Raw genomic sequence first — 20,472 nt, forward strand, 5'->3', positions numbered from 1 at the left:
TTCATTTCGGCCTCCTAAACAGCATGGCACTTCTCAGCCCAGGGGGTTCAAATTCCTGGACAGTGCCCGGGGCACGACGCTCTGGAGGAAAAATAGAGGGGAGCGTTCCCTCCACCTGAGCCGCCTCCCTCCCTCCCGCGGCTGCCGTGGTGCTCGTGGCCTGTCGGTGGCAGCTGGAGATGGGTGTTTTGTGTAGCGCCCTTCCTCCCAGTTCACAGCAGTGAGCTTCATTTCCCCGGAGTGGCTGAGCTAGATAGATGGAGGTCATCCTCTGTTAACTACAGGTTTTGATTATGCTATTTACTTTATACAACTGAGCCTCTCCTCTGGGCTGTCAGCACCTGTCAGGACCTCCGTGAGCTCAGAAGCAAACTCCCAAGGCAGGAGAGGAAATACAGCCTTACACCTTCAGGGCCTCCGCCGAGCCTGCTGTCCGAATGAATCCGCGTTCCTGTTGGTCTAGGGCGGCTGGAGCCTCACAAAGCAGACGTCATGCCAAATTGGCCTAATAAATCCAGGAACACAGCAGAGACCTTTTCTTAGCACCAAGGAGAGGCGGAATAATTCGGGCATTTGTGCTTTCATACTCGCTTTATCACAAGGATGGAAGTCTTCTTCCGTACGCTCATAAACATCCTGGGCAGAAACAGGCTGCCAAAAAAAATGTGATTAACCTTTAACAAATGGTCCCACAGCACAGGCCGACCCGAAAGGTAGAGGAGAACCAGATCAAAGGAGCCATCTCTGCACCTACCGCAAACCATTTAGGGAAGAAAGATAAACCGTCACCTCCAACCAGTCCCATCAGACAGCAGAAAGGTCAAAGGAGTGAGAGTCACAGAAAACTCTAAGGTAACAAAGAAGAGAGATCCATTCCAAATAGAAGGCCTTATGCCAGATGGACTCTGACCTGCAGAAAATGAGTCCTCTGTTGGCTTGCTCGGACCAAATTTAATTTACCCCCTCAAGATGTATTTACCAGTCTGGGATTGGCGGGGGCGGTGGGGTGTGTGTGTGTGATGCGGCCCCCAGGCTGCTATTTGCTCCCATATTCAGCTTTGGCCAGACAGAGGAAGAGGAGTGGCTTGGAGGCCTCGCTGCTTATGGGGACCTGTCTGGAACATTCTAAAGGAGCAAGGAAATGAAGCCCCATGCCCATTTCAGCCCCTAGAGGAACAGGCTTGGAGGTCTGAGGGATGACATAAACGTGAAGGTGTTCACAGCAGCCTTCCCAGGAGGCCTTGGGTCAGATTTCAGGGGCTTTAATTCTTGCCTTTTTACAGTATCTGCACAGCCGAGCAGGAATTCCTGGCAATTACCCCATAAATTTTGGCTGTGAAGACGATATATCTAGCCAAAAGCTCTTGAGTCTGAAGTTTTCAGATAATTCCAGCCATGTGAATATATGTAAAGTCTACCTCTACCACCTCTCCCCCTACCTCCCTGCCTCCCCCAAAGGTCCTAAGTCCCAAACCTTGTGAACAGGCAGAGGAAGGCAGCGTTGGGGCATACGTATTGTTGACCACGTAGCTTTATTTCATCAGTGCCCCGGTTTTAATGGATTCAGGCCAGCACCCCAGAGTACAGGACTCCGTTCCTGAGGACGGCCTGACCCGGCAGTCTGGTGTTCCAGGAGGAAAAAGCTTTACTTAAAAAAAAAAAAACAAAAAACCAAACTACTTCAGAGTAGAAAATATGAAAAATCATACAGAGTAGAGAGGTCATTCCATGAGATGATTGAGAACAGCACAGCGTGGAAATAACACCAGGATGGGAATCAGGAGACCGGGGCACCCATCTGGGCTCTGCCTTCAGCCAGCTGTGCCCTCAGGCACGTCAGTCACCTCTAGGGCCCTGCTTTCTGCATTTAAAGCATTTAAGCACAATTATTCTGGGAGGCACCCAACAGGGCAAAACTCCCAGTGGATGCCCCCAGCCTCTGCTATCGAGTCCATCCTGCAGACGTACTTGGAAAACCAGGAATGGCCAGGAGGAGGTCCCAGGAATGTATTCTAAGCAAGTCCAGCATCTCTGGCCATCCCATAGAAGATGCCTCTGGCTGCAATGAGGTTGGCCGGAGAGTCAAATTCTGCTATCGTCCCTTTGTCCAGGACCAGGACCCTAGCCAAAGAGAAGAAGTGTCAGGGCTCCATTAACCTAGGCCTGGCCGTCGAATCCACCCCACCCCATCCGGGGACCACCCAGGCCCTGCAGTGACAGGCCAAGCCTCCTGCTTCGGGCAACCCACCCAAAACAGCCGCGAAGCCACACGTGCACGTTTGCAGGGCTGGTTATTTTAGCCGCTCCCTTTGCTCTCCTGGCAGATGAGGTGGTTTCTGGGATCAAACACAAGGTTGCTATTCATCTCTGCTAGTCGGGGCTCCGAAAAGCTTCCTTAATGAGCCCTTCCCTCACCGGGGTCGCAGGACCATGCTCAGGGAGCCACAGGCCTGTGTGCTAGCCCCTGCGCAGTTCCATCTGCTTTGTGCCAAGTCACAAAGGCACACGGCAGGGGACCAGGCTGTGCTGAGGCCTGACCCTGGAATCTGGGACTTTGGCTGCAAATCTGGTTGCTGCTGATGGGTGGATCTATACGCGTGTGCGTGCGCGCGTGCATACACACACACACACACACACACACACACACACACACACACAAAGAGTCAGGCCTGGGCCTGGGATTCCAATCCCCTGCCAAGGAATCACAGGGTGCACCTGGGGCAGGATCAGCAGCCTGGCTCCCAGGGAGAGGCAGGTGCAGAAAGGGTTCTCTTGAGCCCCAGGGAGATGCCCCTCGATGGGAGGGGATAGCCATACTCTGCTTCCTTACCTACAGGGCTCCCGGAAACTTGTTCTGGGAGGAATGTGTCTGAGCACATCTCTGCCTGGCCACTGCCTGAACTAGAGCCTACAGACTGCCCTTTCCTCTTCAGTGGTTTCTCACTGTTCTTAGGGTGAGGACGGATGGCTCTACCACAGTTCCTGAAGTGGGGCCTAGTGGGGCCTGTCCCTCTCACCTCCTCTGTTTGGTTCTACTGCCCCCTTCACCGTGTATGCTCCAGCCTCACGTGCCTTCCTACCCCAGGGCCTTTGCATGTGTTGCATCCTTTGCCTGACATTTGTGTCCATCCATACCCCATTTCACCCACTCCCCAACTCTTACTCATCCGTTAGGGCCTGGCGGACACTTTCTCTTCTTACAACAGGTAGTGTTCTGGCTGCCCTAGCAGACTGGCTTCCTCCCATCTACACACACGGACCCCTACTTCCTTCCTCCAAGCTCTAGTTATACATTCAATAGCATGATTGTCAGATTCATTTCCATCGGTCCCAACAGAATGAATAGACTCTCTCAGCCCCTCCTTGTCCCTTGTCTGGACCCAGGGCCTAGGACCTCCTGTCTACCCTTTCCTCTCTCAGTGGGGTACTGGATGAGAGTGGGGGAGGGATGGAACAGACCGATGGCAGCATCGGGCATTCTCAGCTTGGTTCTCAAGCCCCTGAGGGCTGTGTGGGGACACATCTGAGACAGGGACAAGGTCTGCCCCATCGTCCAGTCTGTGGCATCTTCCCATGTCCCCCTGCTGTGGGGGTTTATGTTGTGAATGGACGCCTGTGGCTGTGCTCCCCCCACATTCCTTCAACACAGACTGGCTGCAGCTTCCTCCCTTTCATCCCCCCGAGCTCCCACGTCTCCGAGGCGGCCAGTCTGCCAGGCCAGCGCCAGGTCACTTTCCTAACACTTCTGACCCCTCAGCCCCTCATGCTGTCCTCCAACAGCGAACCTTAGCACTGGACACAATGAGGGAATAGATTTTCCTTTCCCAGTTTTTCCTTTTGGCTGAGCGGCTGCCTCTCCAGGGAAGGCGTAAGATCTAGAGGGCAAGGCCCCGTTCCTAATCCTTAGATGCCCTGGTGCCAGGAAGGGTTAAAGAAAGGGGGAAATGGGCTCATTAACTCCCTACAACAACCCCGAGATAGAGAGAGAGAGAGAGAGAGAGATATTGGTTTGGCCCCTTGGCCAAGGTCACAGGGGCCCAGCAGCTGCAGGGGCTGGAACTCAGCCTCCCCCGCCCCCTCCCCGAGCTCTCACCACAGAGCGTCTGCCTCTCACAGTGCTGTCAGGTCCAGCCCCCCAAGGCAGGGACCTGAGCATCGTGAACTTCTTTCAGTGGCTTCCTCATCTCTATGCCCCACTCAGATTGCAGGAGTGAGGTACTAACGAGGGGTGTGGGCCCTAAACCCTGGGGCCCAGAGAGTGAGAGTGCGGTCAGGAAGGAGCCAGCCCCGCCTCACGGCATTCACAGAAGGCTGGAGGGAGGTGGCCTGGGTACAATTTGGAATGCCTAGGGAGCCCCAGTGTGCCCCTTCCTTGCGCACTGGGAAACTGAAAGTGTCCTGTCTCAGAAAACGTCCCTGGGCCCCCAAGTGCCGATGACTCCACTCTGTCCCACCCCTTACCCATAACTTGGGAAGCCCTGCCTTTCCCCCACTCCCCACTCCCGGGCCCTAGACAATCCCATGAGCTCTCCTGTGTCCAGACCACCTTCATCTGCCTTCCCAGTGGACACAGGACTCCACCAGACTCCCCTCCGGCTGGGTTCTGGTGTCCCACCTGGTGTAGTCCATGATGGTGTTGAGCCGGTGAGCGATGGTCAACACCGTGCAGCTCTCAAACTGGGTGCGGATGATGGCCTGGATGAAGTCGTCCGTCTCTAGGTCGATGGCTGCCGTGGCCTCGTCTAAGACCAGGATTCGGCTCTTGCGGAGCAGGGCTCGGGCCAGGCACACAAGCTGGCGCTGGCCCACACTAGCAACAGAGAAGGCAGGGGTCTTGAGCCCGATGCCCCCACCTGCCTCCACCCCACCCAGGCCTCGATCCCTGAACCGCTTCCATCTCTATTCCTTCCCAATGGCCCAGGACGTGCTTTCTGTCTAAGCTCTCCCATTCCTGCCTCAGCCCAGTCCTCCTGGAACATGGAGTCATCGGGGTCTGGACCCCACAAGGATGATGAGGGGTCTGGGGTAGAGCCAGTGCTCGACAACGTTGTGAAGTCCAGTCTGTCTCTGGAACCCTCGGCCTCCAATCTCTGTGCCTTTCTCCCCTGTCCTTGCTCCTCAGCTAGTTCCAAGATCTTTCTTTGCTTTTTAACTCTATCAGTCATTCACACTCTAGACAGAATACACTGAAATGGCGCTTCCTGGATATGTGCACATCATGCCATCTTGCTGAGCTTAATGTCACACAATTCAGACCTTCATCTCCCAGCCCCATGGGGGAATGCAGGCCAGGGCTCTGTTGTGGGAACAGGAAGGTGCAGGGGAGGACATGGGGACTCCTGGGTCTGGTCACTGGGGAGATGGAGGAGGGGAGGGATGCATACCTTCCACCTTTTGCCTTGGAAGCCAGAGCCAGCGAACAAAGCAAGGCTGTGTTCCCAACCACAGAGGCGGCTATGCCCCCACACCCAAGGACAAATACCGCAGCCTTTCCCAAAGGGGTGAGTCACCACAGCACAAGTGAAGGCCAGGCTCTCTCCCTGGCCCATTCCCGCAGCTAATGAAGGTTCTGGCAGCGGAGGGAGCCTCTAGCTAGAACTCAGGGCTGATTTATGGTAGGACTGGCATAGGATGCAGGTTATGCTTATTAAAGTGGCTCCAAGGGGTGCCTGGGTGGCTCAGTTATTAAGCATCTACCTTCGGCTCAGGTCATGATCCTGGGGTCCTGGGATCGAGCCCCACATTAGACTCCCTGCTGAGCAGGGAGCCTGCTTCTCCCTCTCCCACTCCCCCTGCTTGTGTTCCCTCTGTCACTGTGTCTCTCTCTGTCAAATAAATAAATAAAATCTTAAAAAAAATTATTAAAGTGGCTCCAAGCTCAGGGAGGGAGGAGGGGAGCCGACCCAGCTCAGACCCTGGCCTCTATGGCAATGGAGGAAATGTTCTCCGAGAAGTGTGGCTAGCAAGCAGGGGTAGGAAAATGGAGCAAAACCCGCTATGGAGTGCAGGGTCTGGAAGCTTGTGCATGTCCACCAGCCACCCCAACTCAGCTGTGGAAGGGAAATCCAGTTGAAGGGCATACACAGGACTGCCTAAGGTAGTGGGGGATGGTGGCAGTTTGGCGGGCCTCCCACCCAAGTCTGTGATGCAGCGATGAAGGATTTAGGGCAAAACCCCCTGCTCCCCTGAGCCCCTGCCCCTCCCTCCGCCAGCTGAGCAGCTTTGGACAATAATTTTATATTTTGGAGCCTCATTTCTGGCCCACAGGACTGCAGCAAAGATTAAACAAGATCGTGGATACCAAAGTGCTTTGAACACTATAAAGTGCTGAGCAAATGTAAAGGTTTTGTTTTTGTTTCTGAGGTCTGGAGAGAGTCCATGGGTGTGGACCGAGCAGAATAATACAAATATGAATAAGAATAGCTAAATACCGCAGGATCCCATCCAGGCCAAGCGCTCTCTATTTCATCACAATGACCTAAAGACTGTCCTGTCCAAATGCTAGCCACTGGCCACATGTGGCTACTAAACACTTGAAATATGGCTAGTCTAAATCAGGAAGTACCGTAAATGTGAAAATACACACGGGACTTCAAGCTTAGTATGAAAAAACCTGCAAAATATCTCTAATAATTTTTGTATCAACTACTTGTAGAAATAATACTATCTCAGGTATATTGGGATAAATAAAATATACTATTCAAGTTTATTTCACCTGTTTCTTTTTCTTTTTTTAATGTGGCTACTGGAAAAATCTTTAATTACACACATGTGGCTCCTGTTGTATTTTTAGTGGGCAGCATGGTGCAAAGAGGTAGAGGACTGTTATTGCTCCCATTTTAAAGTGAAGGCAGAGGTAGAACAGAGAGGTTAAGCAACTTGCCCCAAGTCACACAGCTAACACAGGTAGCAGAATCTCAAGCACTTAGACTCAGTAAGAAGTGACTTCTGGGCCTCCCCGTTGCACAGCCGAGGGGCTGGGGATATAACATGGGGGCTAAAAGAAAGCAAAGAAGGGCCTGGAGCAGGGCTTGGGCCAAGCACATGAACTGGAGTGCTTTGCTCAGTCCTAAGCTACAGAGGAGACTGCAGTACCATCTTGGGAAATATCTGTGATCTCCCTAATGCACAGTAGACTTCCTCTTACCTGATCCACAGGCTTAGTACTGATCCCCCACCCCAGGCCAAGCGCAGCACTGACAACCTCACAGGACAGGATGGAATTGGGCTTTGGAATCTCCCCAAGGGCTCAAATCCCAGGCAGGCCTTCTCCCAGCTAGGTGACTTTGGCTCTGCCTCAGTTTCTTCATCTGCAAAGTAGGGCCATCACCACATCTGGGGCTTGTGCGAGGAGTCAGTGTGACAGTGCACCACGCCTGGCACACAGTGTATGTTCAGTATTTAACGACGTGCCCTGAGCACACTCAGGCTGAGATGGGAGTTTGGAGGCCCGGACTCTGTGTCATCTGAGGCCAGATCATCCGGCTCCTCAAGGTGCTGTTCCTAACCCACCCAATCGCAGCCATTACCTGAGATTCTCCCCTCCCTCGGAGCACTGGAATTCCAGGCCCGCCGGCTGGGAGCTCACGAAGCTGTGTAGGTGGGACAGCTCCAAGGCTCGCCATATATCTTCCTCGGAGTAATGTCCAAAGGGGTCCAGGTTCGTACGCAGGGATGCGGAGAACAGGATGGGGTCCTGGGAACAGGACAAGGCCTCAGAGGAGGGCAACTCAGGCCCCATGAGGAGCCATGGGCCCCAGGGCCAGGGAGAAAGCTGGGGATTAGGTAGCAGCACTCCCGTTCTGCCCCCGGCCCACCAGGCGGGAGGCCATGGGCTGATACATGCCTGTGGGGAAGTGATAAACCTCAGCTTTGCCAATCACGAAGTCCTCCACCAAAGAAGAAAGCGGAGTCCACTAATCTGACTCCAAAGTGCCCAGTCAGCAGGGAAGGAAAAAAAAAAAAAAAAAAAAAGCCTTCCAGAAGAGCCAGAAAGAGTGATATGTGATTCCGAGCCACAGAACAGGGAGACCAGGGCAGAGCCTCTCAGAGGGTGGGGTGCTTGAAGGGTCCTGCGATCCTGGTCTCAACTGGTGGCCCAGGGGGTCAGAGGGCAGAGGCAGACTGGCCCAGGACGCGCTGGACCCTTTTGGATCCATGACAGGGCGCCGCTCTGTGGCTCCACACCTGCTGGGGGTCAGGGGTCCCAGGCTTGGACCCCAAGCTACAGAGCAGAGTGGGGCCTGTCCCCCCCACGCACCCCCCCACCCCTAGGACTGTGGGTCAACCTCGGTCTATAACAGGCTCGGACCTGGGGAATGATGGTCAGCTGAGAGCGGAGGTCGTGGAGGCCGATGTCTGCCACGTTGAGGTCGTCGATGCGGATTTCACCCTCCGCCGCCTCCAGGATGCGGAACAGGCACAGGGTCATGGATGATTTGCCGGCCCCCGTGCGGCCCACGATCCCCACCTGGAGGGAGGGAGTGAGGCCGTCAGGGGGTGGGGAGGAGTCTGCGGGGGCATCACACCTGCTCGCCCATAGGTTCCGACCACGTGCCACGCACAACCCCCGCCCTCGCGCACCTTCTCGCCACCGCGCACGCGCAGACTCAGGTTCTTCAGCACCAGCTCCAGGCCGGGCCGGTAGCGCACGGAGTAATTGCGGAACTCCACCTCGCCCTTCAGGGGCCAGCCTGCGGGAGGACGGCTGCCCTCCACCACCCAGGGGGCCTGGCCGGGAGGGGAAAATGGGTCTGCATTAGGGTGGCCCCTTCTCCCCAGCCTGGCCCTCTCCCTCTTCAGTCTACCTCTCTCCCGAGGCCCCCTCCATCCTCCCCTATCAGGGTCCCTGGGGGAGAGTCCCCAGTGTCTCCCTGGGCCCAACCATGTGGTCCAATGAATCCTTTATCTCTCTACCTTTATTCTGTGCAGAGCTCCAAAACCTTCCTACTGAATGGCTACTGGGATCACAGTGGTGAACCAGACAAAGTCTTTGCCTCCTTGTGAGGCTTACATTTAGTATGGGGGGGGGGGTGCCTACCATCAACAAAAAAGCAAATGTACCTAATGTAGGAAAGTGATAAGTGCTGAGAAATGCTTGGTGGTGTAGCAGTACAGGGTGGTCAGTGAAGGCTTCCTGGAGAAGGCAATATTTAAATAAAGACCGAAAGGAGGTGAGGCAACAAGCCAAGTAAATGCCTGGGGGGAACGACATGCCAGGCAGAAGGAACAGAAACTGCAAATGCCCGCCCAGGTGTGTTCTGGAGCATGGGGACAAAGGAGGTAGGAGAGAGATAGTGGGTGGCCCCATAACAAAGAGCTTTGCAGGCCATTTTAAGGACTATGGTTTTTTACTCTAAGATGCAGAGCCCTCAGAGGGCTGTGCACAGAGCAATGATATGGTTTGGTGTGTTTTTAAAGGATTCCTCGGGCTGCTAAGAGAAGGGAGAGAGGATGATGGGAAATAGGGAAGCTAGTGAGGAGGTTCTTAAAATAAATTGGGCATAAGATGATGGTGGCTTTGAGACATGATGACCTACCATTTGGGAGGCCCCGTACAAAATGGAAAGGTGGGGATTCTTGTTCAGTAATTATGAAGAATGTCCAAGTGGTGACAGCAGAACATTAAACCCAATGTAAGGTCCTTCTGAGTATAGGGACCTATGAGTCCGTGCAGTTCAGGGAAGGTGGCCCTGCTTTGTGACAGGGGAAGGCAGACTGCCAACAGTCAAAAAGCAAAACAGCCAGTATAGTCCGTTCTCTCGAGATGGTGTCAAAAGAACGGGCAGGAGGGTTCGGGGCAGAACTTCTCAGGCTGTGGAGACAAGATCTTGGGTATGGATGGGGGAAATGGAATGCTAGATGCAAAGAGGGAGCATTTGAAGATCCCAGACAGTGGGGGATGAGGGGGGGTGACAGGAGATGACTGGGGAAGGCTGGGGGAGGGAGGGGAGCCAGACTGGGAGGAACAGGCAGGCCAGGGGCTCAATGGAGACTGACAGAGCGAGAGCCCGGGTCACAGAAGCCAGGAAGGAGAGCCTTCCAAGAAGAAGGCAGGGGTCAGTGTGTCTGAATGTCGCTGAGAGGCTGAATTAGATGAGAACAGAAATGTGTCCCCTGGGTTTGGAACCAGGCAGGTCATCAGTGGAATGACAGGGCCAGAAACAAGACTGTGGGAGGCAGATGTGATAAAGGGTGATAGGGAAGCGGTGAGAGCATGTGGGTTTTAAAACAAGCTTCATGACAAAGGAGAGCAGAGAAACACAGGGGGAAGGGAGATTGGTTTGTATGTCTAGGATGGAAGCTACAAGAGCTTATGTTTGCCCATGGATGGGAGTCATCTAACACAAGGAGCAGGCTGTAGGAGCAGGAGGGTGTAATTAGGGAGGTGAAGTCTGAAGGCGTGGATTTTGATTGGAGGAGGGACGCTTCCTGCTAAAAGAGGAAGGAAAAGGTGAACAGACCACAAGCACGATGGAAAGTCTGGGGGCAGGAAGGTTGAGGGAGTTCGTATCTCATACTGTTTTCTCACTGGCAAGTCACGCAAGGTCCATGGCTGAGCAAAGGGGAGGAGATGGGGGGTTGGAGGAAAGAAGGTTCACAACAGATCTTTCTGGAAGTGGGAACACAGGCTTCTTGGGGAAGCAAAATGGGAATATGCAGCAGTGGTGTCTGGTCATAAGCTTGAAGTAAAATCAGTGATTTTTCTCCAGGAATATCTTAGCTGTTGAGTGCTAGACGTAGAAGGCAGACAGAGGGGCTCAACCAGGGAGGGGTTTTGTAGGTGAGGACCCCTGAGAGAGGGGAGGACAAGGGAGGCATGGGCTGGTACCTATGGAGCAAGGAATCCAGGCTAGATGAGTTAGTGGACAGAGGGACAAGGGTAGGTCATAAGACTGGAGTCCCAACAAGGACAAAGTTCTGAGACAGCAGAGGATTTGGGGCAAGAGAGCTGGGAGGGTTGGGAAGGGTGGTCTAAAAGTTTGACTTAAGATCTCAGAGATGGTGCAGCTTCTGAGCTTGAAGAGGTCTGGGGTGTGGCCATGGGAAGATGTAAGTGGACAAAAGTCCACATCCCCCCCCAAGTAGGGGACACTCCCTTTCCGCAACAAAGGGCATGCTACCCTGCCCCTGCTCCTTCAACTAGGCTGATCTCTGGCTGGAATTCTCACCCTCCAGCTGACCACCTCCAGCTGAACGATTCTCCCATCTGCTTTCTTTGGGTGCATCACCCCAGAGCTCCTGTCTTCCAGGGCAGAGCCCTGTCTTACTTTGCCCACGACATCAGAATCTGCTTGAGGATAGACCCTGTCTTGCTCAACTCTGGACTCTCCATACTTGCTGGGACATCTGGCTGATGCTCAATAGGCCATGAGTGGATGAATGAATGAATGAATGAAGAGCCCCCCAAATGAAGAGCTGGCCTTGAAATGTAGGGATGATGGGTCACCAAGCACCCCTCCCCAGCTATTCCAGAATCACCCTGCCCCAGGCTCATCCCAGTACCCACCTCAGTCTCCGTCTTGGAGTACTCCTTGACTCTCTCTACGGCCACAATGTTAGCCTCCAAGTCGGACATCATTCGGATCATCCAATTCAGAGTCAATGTTATCTGGCCAAAGGGACTGGGTCATGGATACAGTAATCTTCCCTTTCCCCACAACAGCTGTGGGAGGGGTTCTGACTCCCTAATGATGCTCCTTGCCTTTACAAAGTAGGTAGGTCTGGGCAACCCCATAGGTGGGCCACCTGGGGCTCTAATCACAACTGTATCTCAGGCAGTGACCTCGCAGGCTTGACCCAGGGCCCCCTAGCCCCCATGTGTCTCAAATGTTGGTATATTTAAGGAAGACTTCCTAGGGAATCTTGTTAAAATGTGGCTTCTGATTCAGTAGGTCTGCAGTGGGACTTGAGATTCGGCATCATTTAATTTTTTAATTTTTATTTTTTTGATTCTGCAGCATTTTAAAAAGATTTTATTTGTCAGAGAGACAAAAAGAGAGAGAGCATAAGCAGGGAGAATGGCAGGCAGAAGGAGAAGCAGGCTCTCCGCTGAGCAAGGACCCTGATGTGGGGCTTGATTCCAGGACCCTGGGATCATGACCTGAGCTGAAGGCAGACGCTTAACCAATTGAGCCACCCAGGTATCCTGGAGATTCTGCACTTTTAACAAACTTCCAGGTGATGTTGATATAACCCGTCCCCAGACCACACTGTGTCCCAAGGGGTCTTGGTAGACATGCAGAACTCTGTGACCCATCCTAGCCCTGCCATATCAGAAACCACATTTTCACAAGATCTCCAGCTGACTCAACAGCACGGGAAAGTTTGAGAAGACTCATTTGTCTAGATTGTCTTTTGTTCCAAAGCATTCAAGGCTTGAGCTCTCTGTGGCCTTGAAAATGCGATCTGAGTCACAAAAATGACACGTGTAGTTATTTAAGCCTCTGACAATACAGGCTGATATTGGGGTGACAGCCCGCCCTCCAGCCCTGGCTTCTCTGTGTACTTTCTCCGAAGGCCTGGGAAATTGGGTGTACTCCGCCCCTACATATCCCTGGCCTAGAACCACTGGTAGAGCTGACCCTCCCAATCCTGCACACAGGCAGGACAAGTTCTATTTGTCTTTTGGGGCCAAGCACTAAGATAATTTCTCCAGCACCAAAACCCAAGGTAGAGACTGTCTTCCGGGTTCTCACCATGTTTGGGTCCTTCCTCCACAAAGACCTATTCACCCTGCGTTACAGTCCCCTGTTGCGGGGACTGTCTTCTCTGTGCTCCACTGAGCTCACAATCCTGGGGAGCAGAACCTGTGGCTGGTCCCCATACTGGGCAGAGCAAAGGCCCAGGAGATGCTTGTGACCCCTGGGTGGCCTCTGCCTCAGTGTGGCCTTGCCCTGGGGCCCTGACCCCTGCGTACCTGTAGGGCGTAGGACACGGATAGGCCCACCAGCCCCGGACTCAGGCTGTTTCTGCCGATCACAGCAAAGAGTGCAGCAAAGAACACAACACAGTTGCCCACGAACTCCACTTGGACTCCCAGCCACCTGTGGGGACAGGATGAGCAGGAGGTGGGGCGGGTGGAGGAAGGAGGTAATTTCCTGTATGGGGGAAGGCGGAAGTGGGACCCAGAACTTTAAGGTCTCTCCTGCAGGAGATCCTGGTGGGGACTCCCGGAGGGGCAGGGGCTGAGGGAGGAGGCTTCTGACCTGTTGGAGGCAATGTGGGCATAGCAGCTCCTCTGGTTGGCATCCACTTTAGCGTCACTGATAGCCTGGAAGTCTTGGCTGCGGCCGTAGGCCCGGATGACGCTGGAGCCGGTCACTGTCTCCGAAAAGTGGGAGTAAATGGGCGAGCGGCTGATGGACTCCAGCCTCTTCAGCTGCCGCGACGTCGCCACATAAAAGCGCTGGCAGAGGTTGGAGAAAGAGCTTGAGGTCAGCTCCGTGAGACCCCCTGACTCAGTCCTCCCTTTCCCCCGGTCCCCTCCTGCTGGGTCTTCCAGGCCGCTTCCTCCATGAAGCCCTTCCTGATTCCCTCTCAGCTCCTGACCCCCTCACCCCGTGTAGGGTCCTTGATTACAGGACCCACTTCGCTTGGCCTCCTCCATCAGTGACTATGTCTGTCTCCTCTGATGTGCCCCAGCGATGTGCCTACATAGTCAGAATATCACAAACTTTGCAAAAATAAGATAATTTTGTATTCTTTTTCTTAAAGAGCCTCTCCCCACCTCACCCTGTTCTTTTTGAACTTCAGCCCTACAAAAACAGTTCTGTCTCCAGCTTCCATCCTCTAGCCTGTGGGCCCCAACATGGCCAGGGCCTAAAAGGACGGGTATCTGAGAGCCCCCTGTCCCTGCACAGAGCACAGCCCACATCACCTGAGCTTCCAGCCACCTCGTGGGTTACCTTCAGCAACTGATTAAACTCATGGCAGTACAGGGGCTCAGCAACACAAGCAGGGGGAATGGCAGATGCCCCGCTGAGCCTCTGACCTGTATCTGAACGTTACCAAGTCATCTATGTTAAAAACATAAATGCACATATATGTTTAGATATGTACAAAGGAGGGGAAGGATAATGCGTCTCACACTGTTAACAGCATTTTAGTTACAAATAGGCAGCAAGGGATCCCGGGGTGGCTCAGTCGGTTAAGTGTCTGCCTTCGGCTCAGGTCATGATCCCAGGGGCCTGGAATCAATCCCTGCATCAGGCTCCCTGCTCAGCAGGAAGCCTGCTTCTCCCTCTCCCTCTGCCATTACCCCCGCTTGTGCTCTCTGGCTCTATCTTTCTGTCAAAAAAGTAAATAGATAAAAATCTTAAAAAAAAAAAAATACCAGCAAGAAGGAGTTCCAGGGTTAGCCACAATTTACAAGGATTTTATTTTATCCTAGCAACAACCCTACGAAGTAGGTTCTATGATGCTGCTTTACAGGTGAGGAAAATGAGTTTCAAAGACGTGAAGTATCTACTGTCCCTAACTGACCCGCAGTCTGACCTCCCTAAGTCCCAACCCAGGTTGACTGTTAGTTAACCGGAGAGCCCAGCCGGCTTTAGCGCCCCGTCTACAGGGAGCCCCGCCCACACGGGGAGTCCCGCCCACACGGAGCTCCGCCCATACCAGCACCTCGCCCACCCACTGGCTGCGGACCTGCATCAAGACATAGAAGATCCCAAGGGGCAGGGTGACCACGGTGAAGAGCGGCGTGCTGGCCACGATGACCACGAGGGTGGCGAGGGAGTTGTAGAAGGAATTCAGCAGCATGAGGATAGTGGGGGCCAGAACCTCATCGATGACGTAGATATCTTTGGAGAAGCGGTTTAGGATACGGCCGGAGGGCGTCGTGTCGAAGAAGGACTGTGGCGAGCGCATCTTGTTGTGCAGCAGCGCCTGGTGAAGCGAGCGTGCGGCGTGGACGCTGCCCACAGTCAGCGTGACAGCTGCCAGCATCACCAGGATTCCTGTTGGAGGAGGCGGAGGAATATTCACTGGGGCTGGTGTGGGGCATGTAGGGCGTGGGGTGGGCAGGTAAGGAGATACGGGATGGCTGCCGTGGCCAGCAGGCTCAGAGAGGCAGTGCCACCGCCGGGTTGAGCTCAAGATGCCCAGAGGCAGATGGGCTGCTAGGGAGGCGCTAGGGCAGGGCAATGGCCATGATGATTGAGAAAGAGGCAAGGGCAGGGTTTGGGGGATCTGGCGGCCCAGGTGTGAGGAAAATAACTTCCAGTCTCTGCCTCTCACCTTGCAGAACTCCCAAGGCAGCATAGACACCCAGCCTCATGGAGGTGTTATTCTGTCGGCTGTCCACCATAGCCTCATTGGTCCAGGCGCTGAGCCATACGTTGGCCCCAATGGCAGCCGCAGTTTGACACGGGTATAGGACACAGATAGCTACTGTGGTATAGAGCCCCATGGCCTTGGCATAATCCCAGAACACACTCAGCTTCACCTGCATGGCACGGCAGTCAAGGGCAGAGGACTCTCGTGAGCCCCGGGATGGCTGGGGGCCTGCCCACCCTCTCCAGCCTCCCTTGTCCATCCTACTCACAGTGCCCATCGCCGCCTTCTCCTCCTGGATCAGCGCCCCCCTCGCCTTTGCCTCTGCTGCCTGCAGTGCCTTCTCTGCTGAACCCAGGCGTCTCCGGGGCACAGGCCGGCCCTGGCCCTCGCCTTCCGAGGACATGACACTCAGCTGTCTGTGGAGGCAGCTGGTCAGGCCCAGGGAGGTGGTCTCTAACACACCCACGGGCCAGAGCCCCAGGGGGTTCAGGCTGTAGCTGGAGGCCCAGGCTCTGAGCGGCAGGGAGATTGCCCACCCATGTCCCACCTGGCGGGGCTTAGGGACGGCGCCGGGAGCTCTCGGGGGCTCACCTCATAAACTGCTTCTGGACCTCATACAGGACCGGCTCGTTGTCTGTCAGGTCTGTGTGATTGCTCAGCGTGTCTTCAATCAGCAGCAGCTCCTCATCCTCTGTGCTCTCCAAGGCTGCAGCAGGTTGGGGGAAAGGAGAAGCGCCAGGCTAGCTCGCCCTGCAAGCCGCCAGTGTTCTCCAGTCCCCAGGCCAGAGAAGACGCCCCAGTGGACACGCAGGAGAGAACACAAGAGGCATGAAAGAACAGCAAGGACAAGGACAAAAATAAATGACCAGTTTTGAGCTGGGAAAGAAAAAAAGAGGCAGCAAGAAAGACTTAGGTTAGACAAGGAGAAAAACTTCCCATCGGGGACTGTGGAGAAGGTCTCAAATATAAGGGTCAGGAGCTTGGGCTCTAGGGGCACACTGGCTGAGCTCAAATGCCACTTCCTCCCCGCATGACTTTAGGCGGGCATGTAAAATGGGGATAATAATAGTACCCGCTTCATGGTGTCATTGTCATTGTGAGGATTAAAGGAAAGAATGTGTGTCAAATGCTTAGCAAGGGGCGCAGCCCTTGGCACATGTTCAACACATGACAGCCGTCTATGCAGCAGTAGGCAGGCAGACTCAGGAAGCGGTCTGGGAGGTTGAGGAGTCAGGACTGGACAAAAAGTAGGGGGGGAGGGGGTCTTAGGGGTCCAGAGACTTCAAAGCACTCCATGAAGACACAGAATTTTCCATTTGTTCACTGCCATCTCTCAGTGCCGAGAGTAGTGCTAGGACATAGTAATTACTGAATCTTTGTTGATAACGAAATGACCCTTCCAACCGCTTGTCCATTTACCGAATGACTTATCTGTGAAACAGTCTTGCCTACAGACTGGGCCTGGGCCCTTATGCCCTTTGGACACACAGGAAGTGTGGGGCCCCGAGGCCTGAGCTGCCCATAAGGTCACACGGTTAGGGGAAAGGAGGGGGAGGCACTTGGCGATGTTGGACTCTCACACAGATGGCCCAAGTTCCTCGGACCTCCCTTGTAGAACACCGGGCCCATCCAGAGACACTCAGAGATCCCCAAGACAGGGGAGATGGTGGGAGGGCACCGAACGCGGAGGGTCAGGGATGGCGGATACCAGGCCTGCTGTCCTCCTTCAGGCTCTCTTTGTCCTCCTCGGGTGCGTAGTTGCAGAGAAAGTTGGCAAAGGAGCCATTGCGTCCCAGCAGGTCTGGGTAGGATCCCACCTCGGACACCTGCCCATCAGCCAGCACTATGATGATGTCCATCTGGGGCAGGAAGCTGATGCTGTGTGTCACCAGCACCCGTGTCTGGGGAGAGGACAGCAGGCTACCATTTCCACCATCCTTAGCACACACCCCTGGCACAGGTACAGGGCCATGGAGAGGGTGTGAGGTGCCCATATGCCAGGGAGCAAGGACGAGTACATCAGTGACTGACCCCATGGCATGGGGTCAGTGCCTCCAGGGTGGGTCCCCCGCCACCCAACCAACATTCCTGCTTCTCAAGCCTCCTGTTCTTCCAGGTTTCCTCCAAACCCTGGGGCCTCCCACCAGCTCTCTCCTAGGGTCCTAGATCTCACCTTAGGGACCCCCCACAACCTCCCGGAGGCCTCACCTTGCCTGCCAGCACACCTTCTGGCCCGATGACTTGGTCAAAGATATGCTTGGCCACATGAGAGTCCACGGCTGACAGTGGGTCATCCAGCAAGAAAAGATCAGCTTCACTGTAAACAGCTCGGGCCAGACTGACCCGCTGTCGCTGGCCCCCAGACAGGTTAATGCCCTGGATGGAGGAGAGAGGTGGGAGGTGTGTATCGGATAGAAGGGAGTCAGACAGCTGGAAGGAGACAAGGGCCTTGTCACCATCCTTCAACAAGGCCGACCTCAAAATTCCCATTTGATATGCCCGGTCTTGTCCCTAGGAAGGTCTGAGGCCACAGAGGAAGAGGTGGTGGCTCTCAAAAGTCCTCCAGGGGCAGGTGAGGACAACCTGCTCCCTTTGCCCCACTACCCTGCCCAGCTGGTTTTCCTGCCTGCTGCCTTTATATTCTGAAAGGCTGGAAATCCCCAGGGGATCCGCAATAGGCCTTTTAATCTCCCATCGCCCAACCAGTTTGCAGATGACTTTCATAACACGGATCCCATTTGATTCTCACGTCAGTCCTTTCAGGGAGGTACCATCAGCCCCACTTTCTAGGTGAAGAAATCAGAGTCCAAGATGTTAATGGCTTTGTCCAAGGTCCTGAACTATTCAGGGCAGAAGCAAGAACGGAAAGCCAGCTCCAATCCTAAAATTTGACCCTGAGATGGTTCAGGAGCTAGAGGAGAGGTAAGATCTCTCCTAAAACCCATCATGGGAAACTGAGGCACCTCGCAGCAGGGCTGGGCCCAGAAAGCAGACCCCAGAGATCGAGCCTGCTTTCCTACCTCCAGCTTTCCTCATTCCCTCTGGAATAGGGCCCAGCTTTTTCAGGTATCCTGAGCAACTGAGCCTAGTGTGAGGTGGGTGGGGAAGCAAGTGTGGGATGGGAAAGGAGCTGATGGGGAGAAGCAGGAGGTGGGTGTGCAGCTGTAGTGACTGAAGCATGTGAGTGTGTCTTCATTCAACCAACCAGTCTTCAGTGCCTACTATGTGCTGAGCACTGAACTGTGTTCAAATTGAGAGGTACTCTATAAAATAGCTGGCCTGTACTTTTCCAAAGTGTCAAGGTCTTGGAAGACAAAGACTGAGGAATTATCCAGATTGACAGAGAATAAAGAACTGTGACAAGTAACTGCAACTCATGATCCTGGACTGGATCCTCGCCCAGGAAAGAAAATAACGAAAAAAAGACATTTACTGGAACAAACGATGACATGTGAATACAAACAGTGAAGTAAATAATCTTGTATCGATGTTAAATTTCCTGATTTTGATAATTTGACTATAGTCACACTAGAGAATGCCTGTCTTGAAGGAATATGCACCAAAGTCATTAGTATTTTTTTTTACAAAAAATTTTAAAGATTTTTTATTTATTTGACAGACAGAGATCACAAGTAGGCAGAGAGGTAGGCAAAGAGAGAGAGAAGGGAAAGCACGCTCTCGGCTGAGCAGAGAGCCCGATGGGGGGTCGATCCATCAGGTCGATCAGATTATGACCTGAGCCAAAGGCAGTGGCTTTAAACCACTGAGCCACTCAGGTGCCCACCAAAGTCATTAGTATTGAAAAAAACCAAACACCCCAAAGAGCTAAAACTATAAAACTCTTAGAAGAAAACACCGGGGAAACTGTTCATCAGATTTGGCAATGATTTTTCAGATATGAAATTAAATGCACAGGCAACAAAAGTAAAAAGAAAAAGATATACTGGATTACATCAAAATTGAAAGTGTTTTTTGTTTAAGATTTTATTTTTGGGGTGCCTGGGTGGCTCAGTCATTAAGTGTCTGCCTTTGGCTCCAGTCATGATCCCAGGATTCTGGGATCGAACCCCATGTTGGGCTCCCTGTTCTACAGGAAGCCTTCTTCTCCCTCTCCCACTCCCCATGCTTGTGTTTCCACTCTTGATGTCTCTGTCAAATCAATTAAAAAAAAAGACCTTTAAAAAATAAAGATTTTATTTTTAAGCAATCTCTATACCCAATACGGGGTTTGAACTCAAAACCCCGAGATCAAGTGTCACATGCTCTTCTGACTGAGCCAGCCAGGTGCCCCAAATTTGAAAACTTTTGTGCATCAAAGGACACTATCAACAGGGTGAAAAGGCAACTTTCAGAATAGGAGCAAATATTTACAACTTGTATATTTGATAAGGGGTTAATATCTGGGATATATAAGGAACGCCTATAAATCAACAACAAAAAAACAAACATTAAAAAATGAGCAAATAGGGGCACCTGGGTGGCTCAGTTGGTTAGGCAACTGCCTTCGGCTCAGGTCACGGTCCCGGAGTCCCAGGATCGAGTCTCGCATCAGGCTCCCAGCTCCATCGGGAGTCTGCTTCTCCCTCTGACCTTCTCGCCTCTCATGCTCTCTCTCACTGTCTCTCTCTCAAATAAATAAATAAAATCTTAAAAAAAAATCAGCAAAGACTTGGCTAAACATTTCTCCAAAGAAAATACATAAATGGCCAATAAACTTAAGAAAAGATGCTCAGCATCATTTCTCATCAGGGAAATGCAAACCAAACCCTTAATGAAATATCACCTGACACCCATCAGAATGGTTGCTATCAAAACCCAAAGGCCCCTCCCCAAGAAAAGAACTGTGTTGGTGAGGATGGGTAGATGGTGGAAGCCTTGTGCACTCTCGGTGGGAACTTAAAATGGTGCAGCCATTATGGAAAAGAACATAGCATTTCATGCTAGCATGGCAATTTCCTCAAAAAAAAAAAAAAAAAAAAAAAAAGGAATTACCATGGGATTGAGAAATTCTGTTTCTGAGTATATGCTCAAAAGACATGAGAGTAGAGTCATTAAGAGATATTTGCCCACCCATGTTCACAGCAGTTTTTTTTAAAAAAAAATTTTTAAAGATTTTATTTATTTATTTGACAGAGAGAGAGATCACAAGTACACAGAGAGGCAGGCAGAGAGAGAGGGGGAAGTAGGCTCCCC

General features: G+C 52.9%; 1 protein-coding gene across 7 annotated transcripts in view; it reads right to left on the reverse strand.

Annotated features, from left to right (window-relative positions):
• Nucleotides 1-107: 107 nt before the first annotated feature.
• Nucleotides 108-20,472, reverse strand: part of ABCC3 (ATP binding cassette subfamily C member 3) — a 46,351-nt gene continuing 25,986 nt past the window's right edge. For 4 of the 7 annotated variants that reach the window (XM_032319889.1, XM_032319890.1, XM_032319891.1 and 1 more), the window contains 14 exons: nt 17,488-17,655; nt 16,988-17,180; nt 15,871-15,985; nt 15,548-15,695; nt 15,241-15,448; nt 14,650-14,960; nt 13,209-13,408; nt 12,920-13,046; nt 11,510-11,611; nt 8,584-8,730; nt 8,312-8,470; nt 7,530-7,696; nt 4,616-4,810; nt 2,013-2,121 (listed from right to left, as the gene is read on the reverse strand). In XM_032319889.1, coding sequence (XP_032175780.1) covers nt 2,013-2,121; nt 4,616-4,810; nt 7,530-7,696; nt 8,312-8,470; nt 8,584-8,730; nt 11,510-11,611; nt 12,920-13,046; nt 13,209-13,408; nt 14,650-14,960; nt 15,241-15,448; nt 15,548-15,695; nt 15,871-15,985; nt 16,988-17,180; nt 17,488-17,655 — 2,349 coding nt within the window. Of the gene's footprint in view, nt 652-1,513; nt 2,122-4,615; nt 4,811-7,529; nt 7,697-7,723; nt 8,188-8,311; nt 8,471-8,583; nt 8,731-11,509; nt 11,612-12,919; nt 13,047-13,208; nt 13,409-14,649; nt 14,961-15,240; nt 15,449-15,547; nt 15,696-15,870; nt 15,986-16,987; nt 17,181-17,487; nt 17,656-20,472 lie in introns of those variants that run through there. The other 3 variants (XM_032319888.1, XM_032319887.1, XM_032319893.1) reach the window with 3 other exon arrangements.

Source organism: Mustela erminea, chromosome 18 (assembly GCF_009829155.1).
Source record: "Mustela erminea isolate mMusErm1 chromosome 18, mMusErm1.Pri, whole genome shotgun sequence".
In the NCBI taxonomy this organism is placed as follows: Eukaryota; Metazoa; Chordata; class Mammalia; order Carnivora; family Mustelidae; genus Mustela; species Mustela erminea.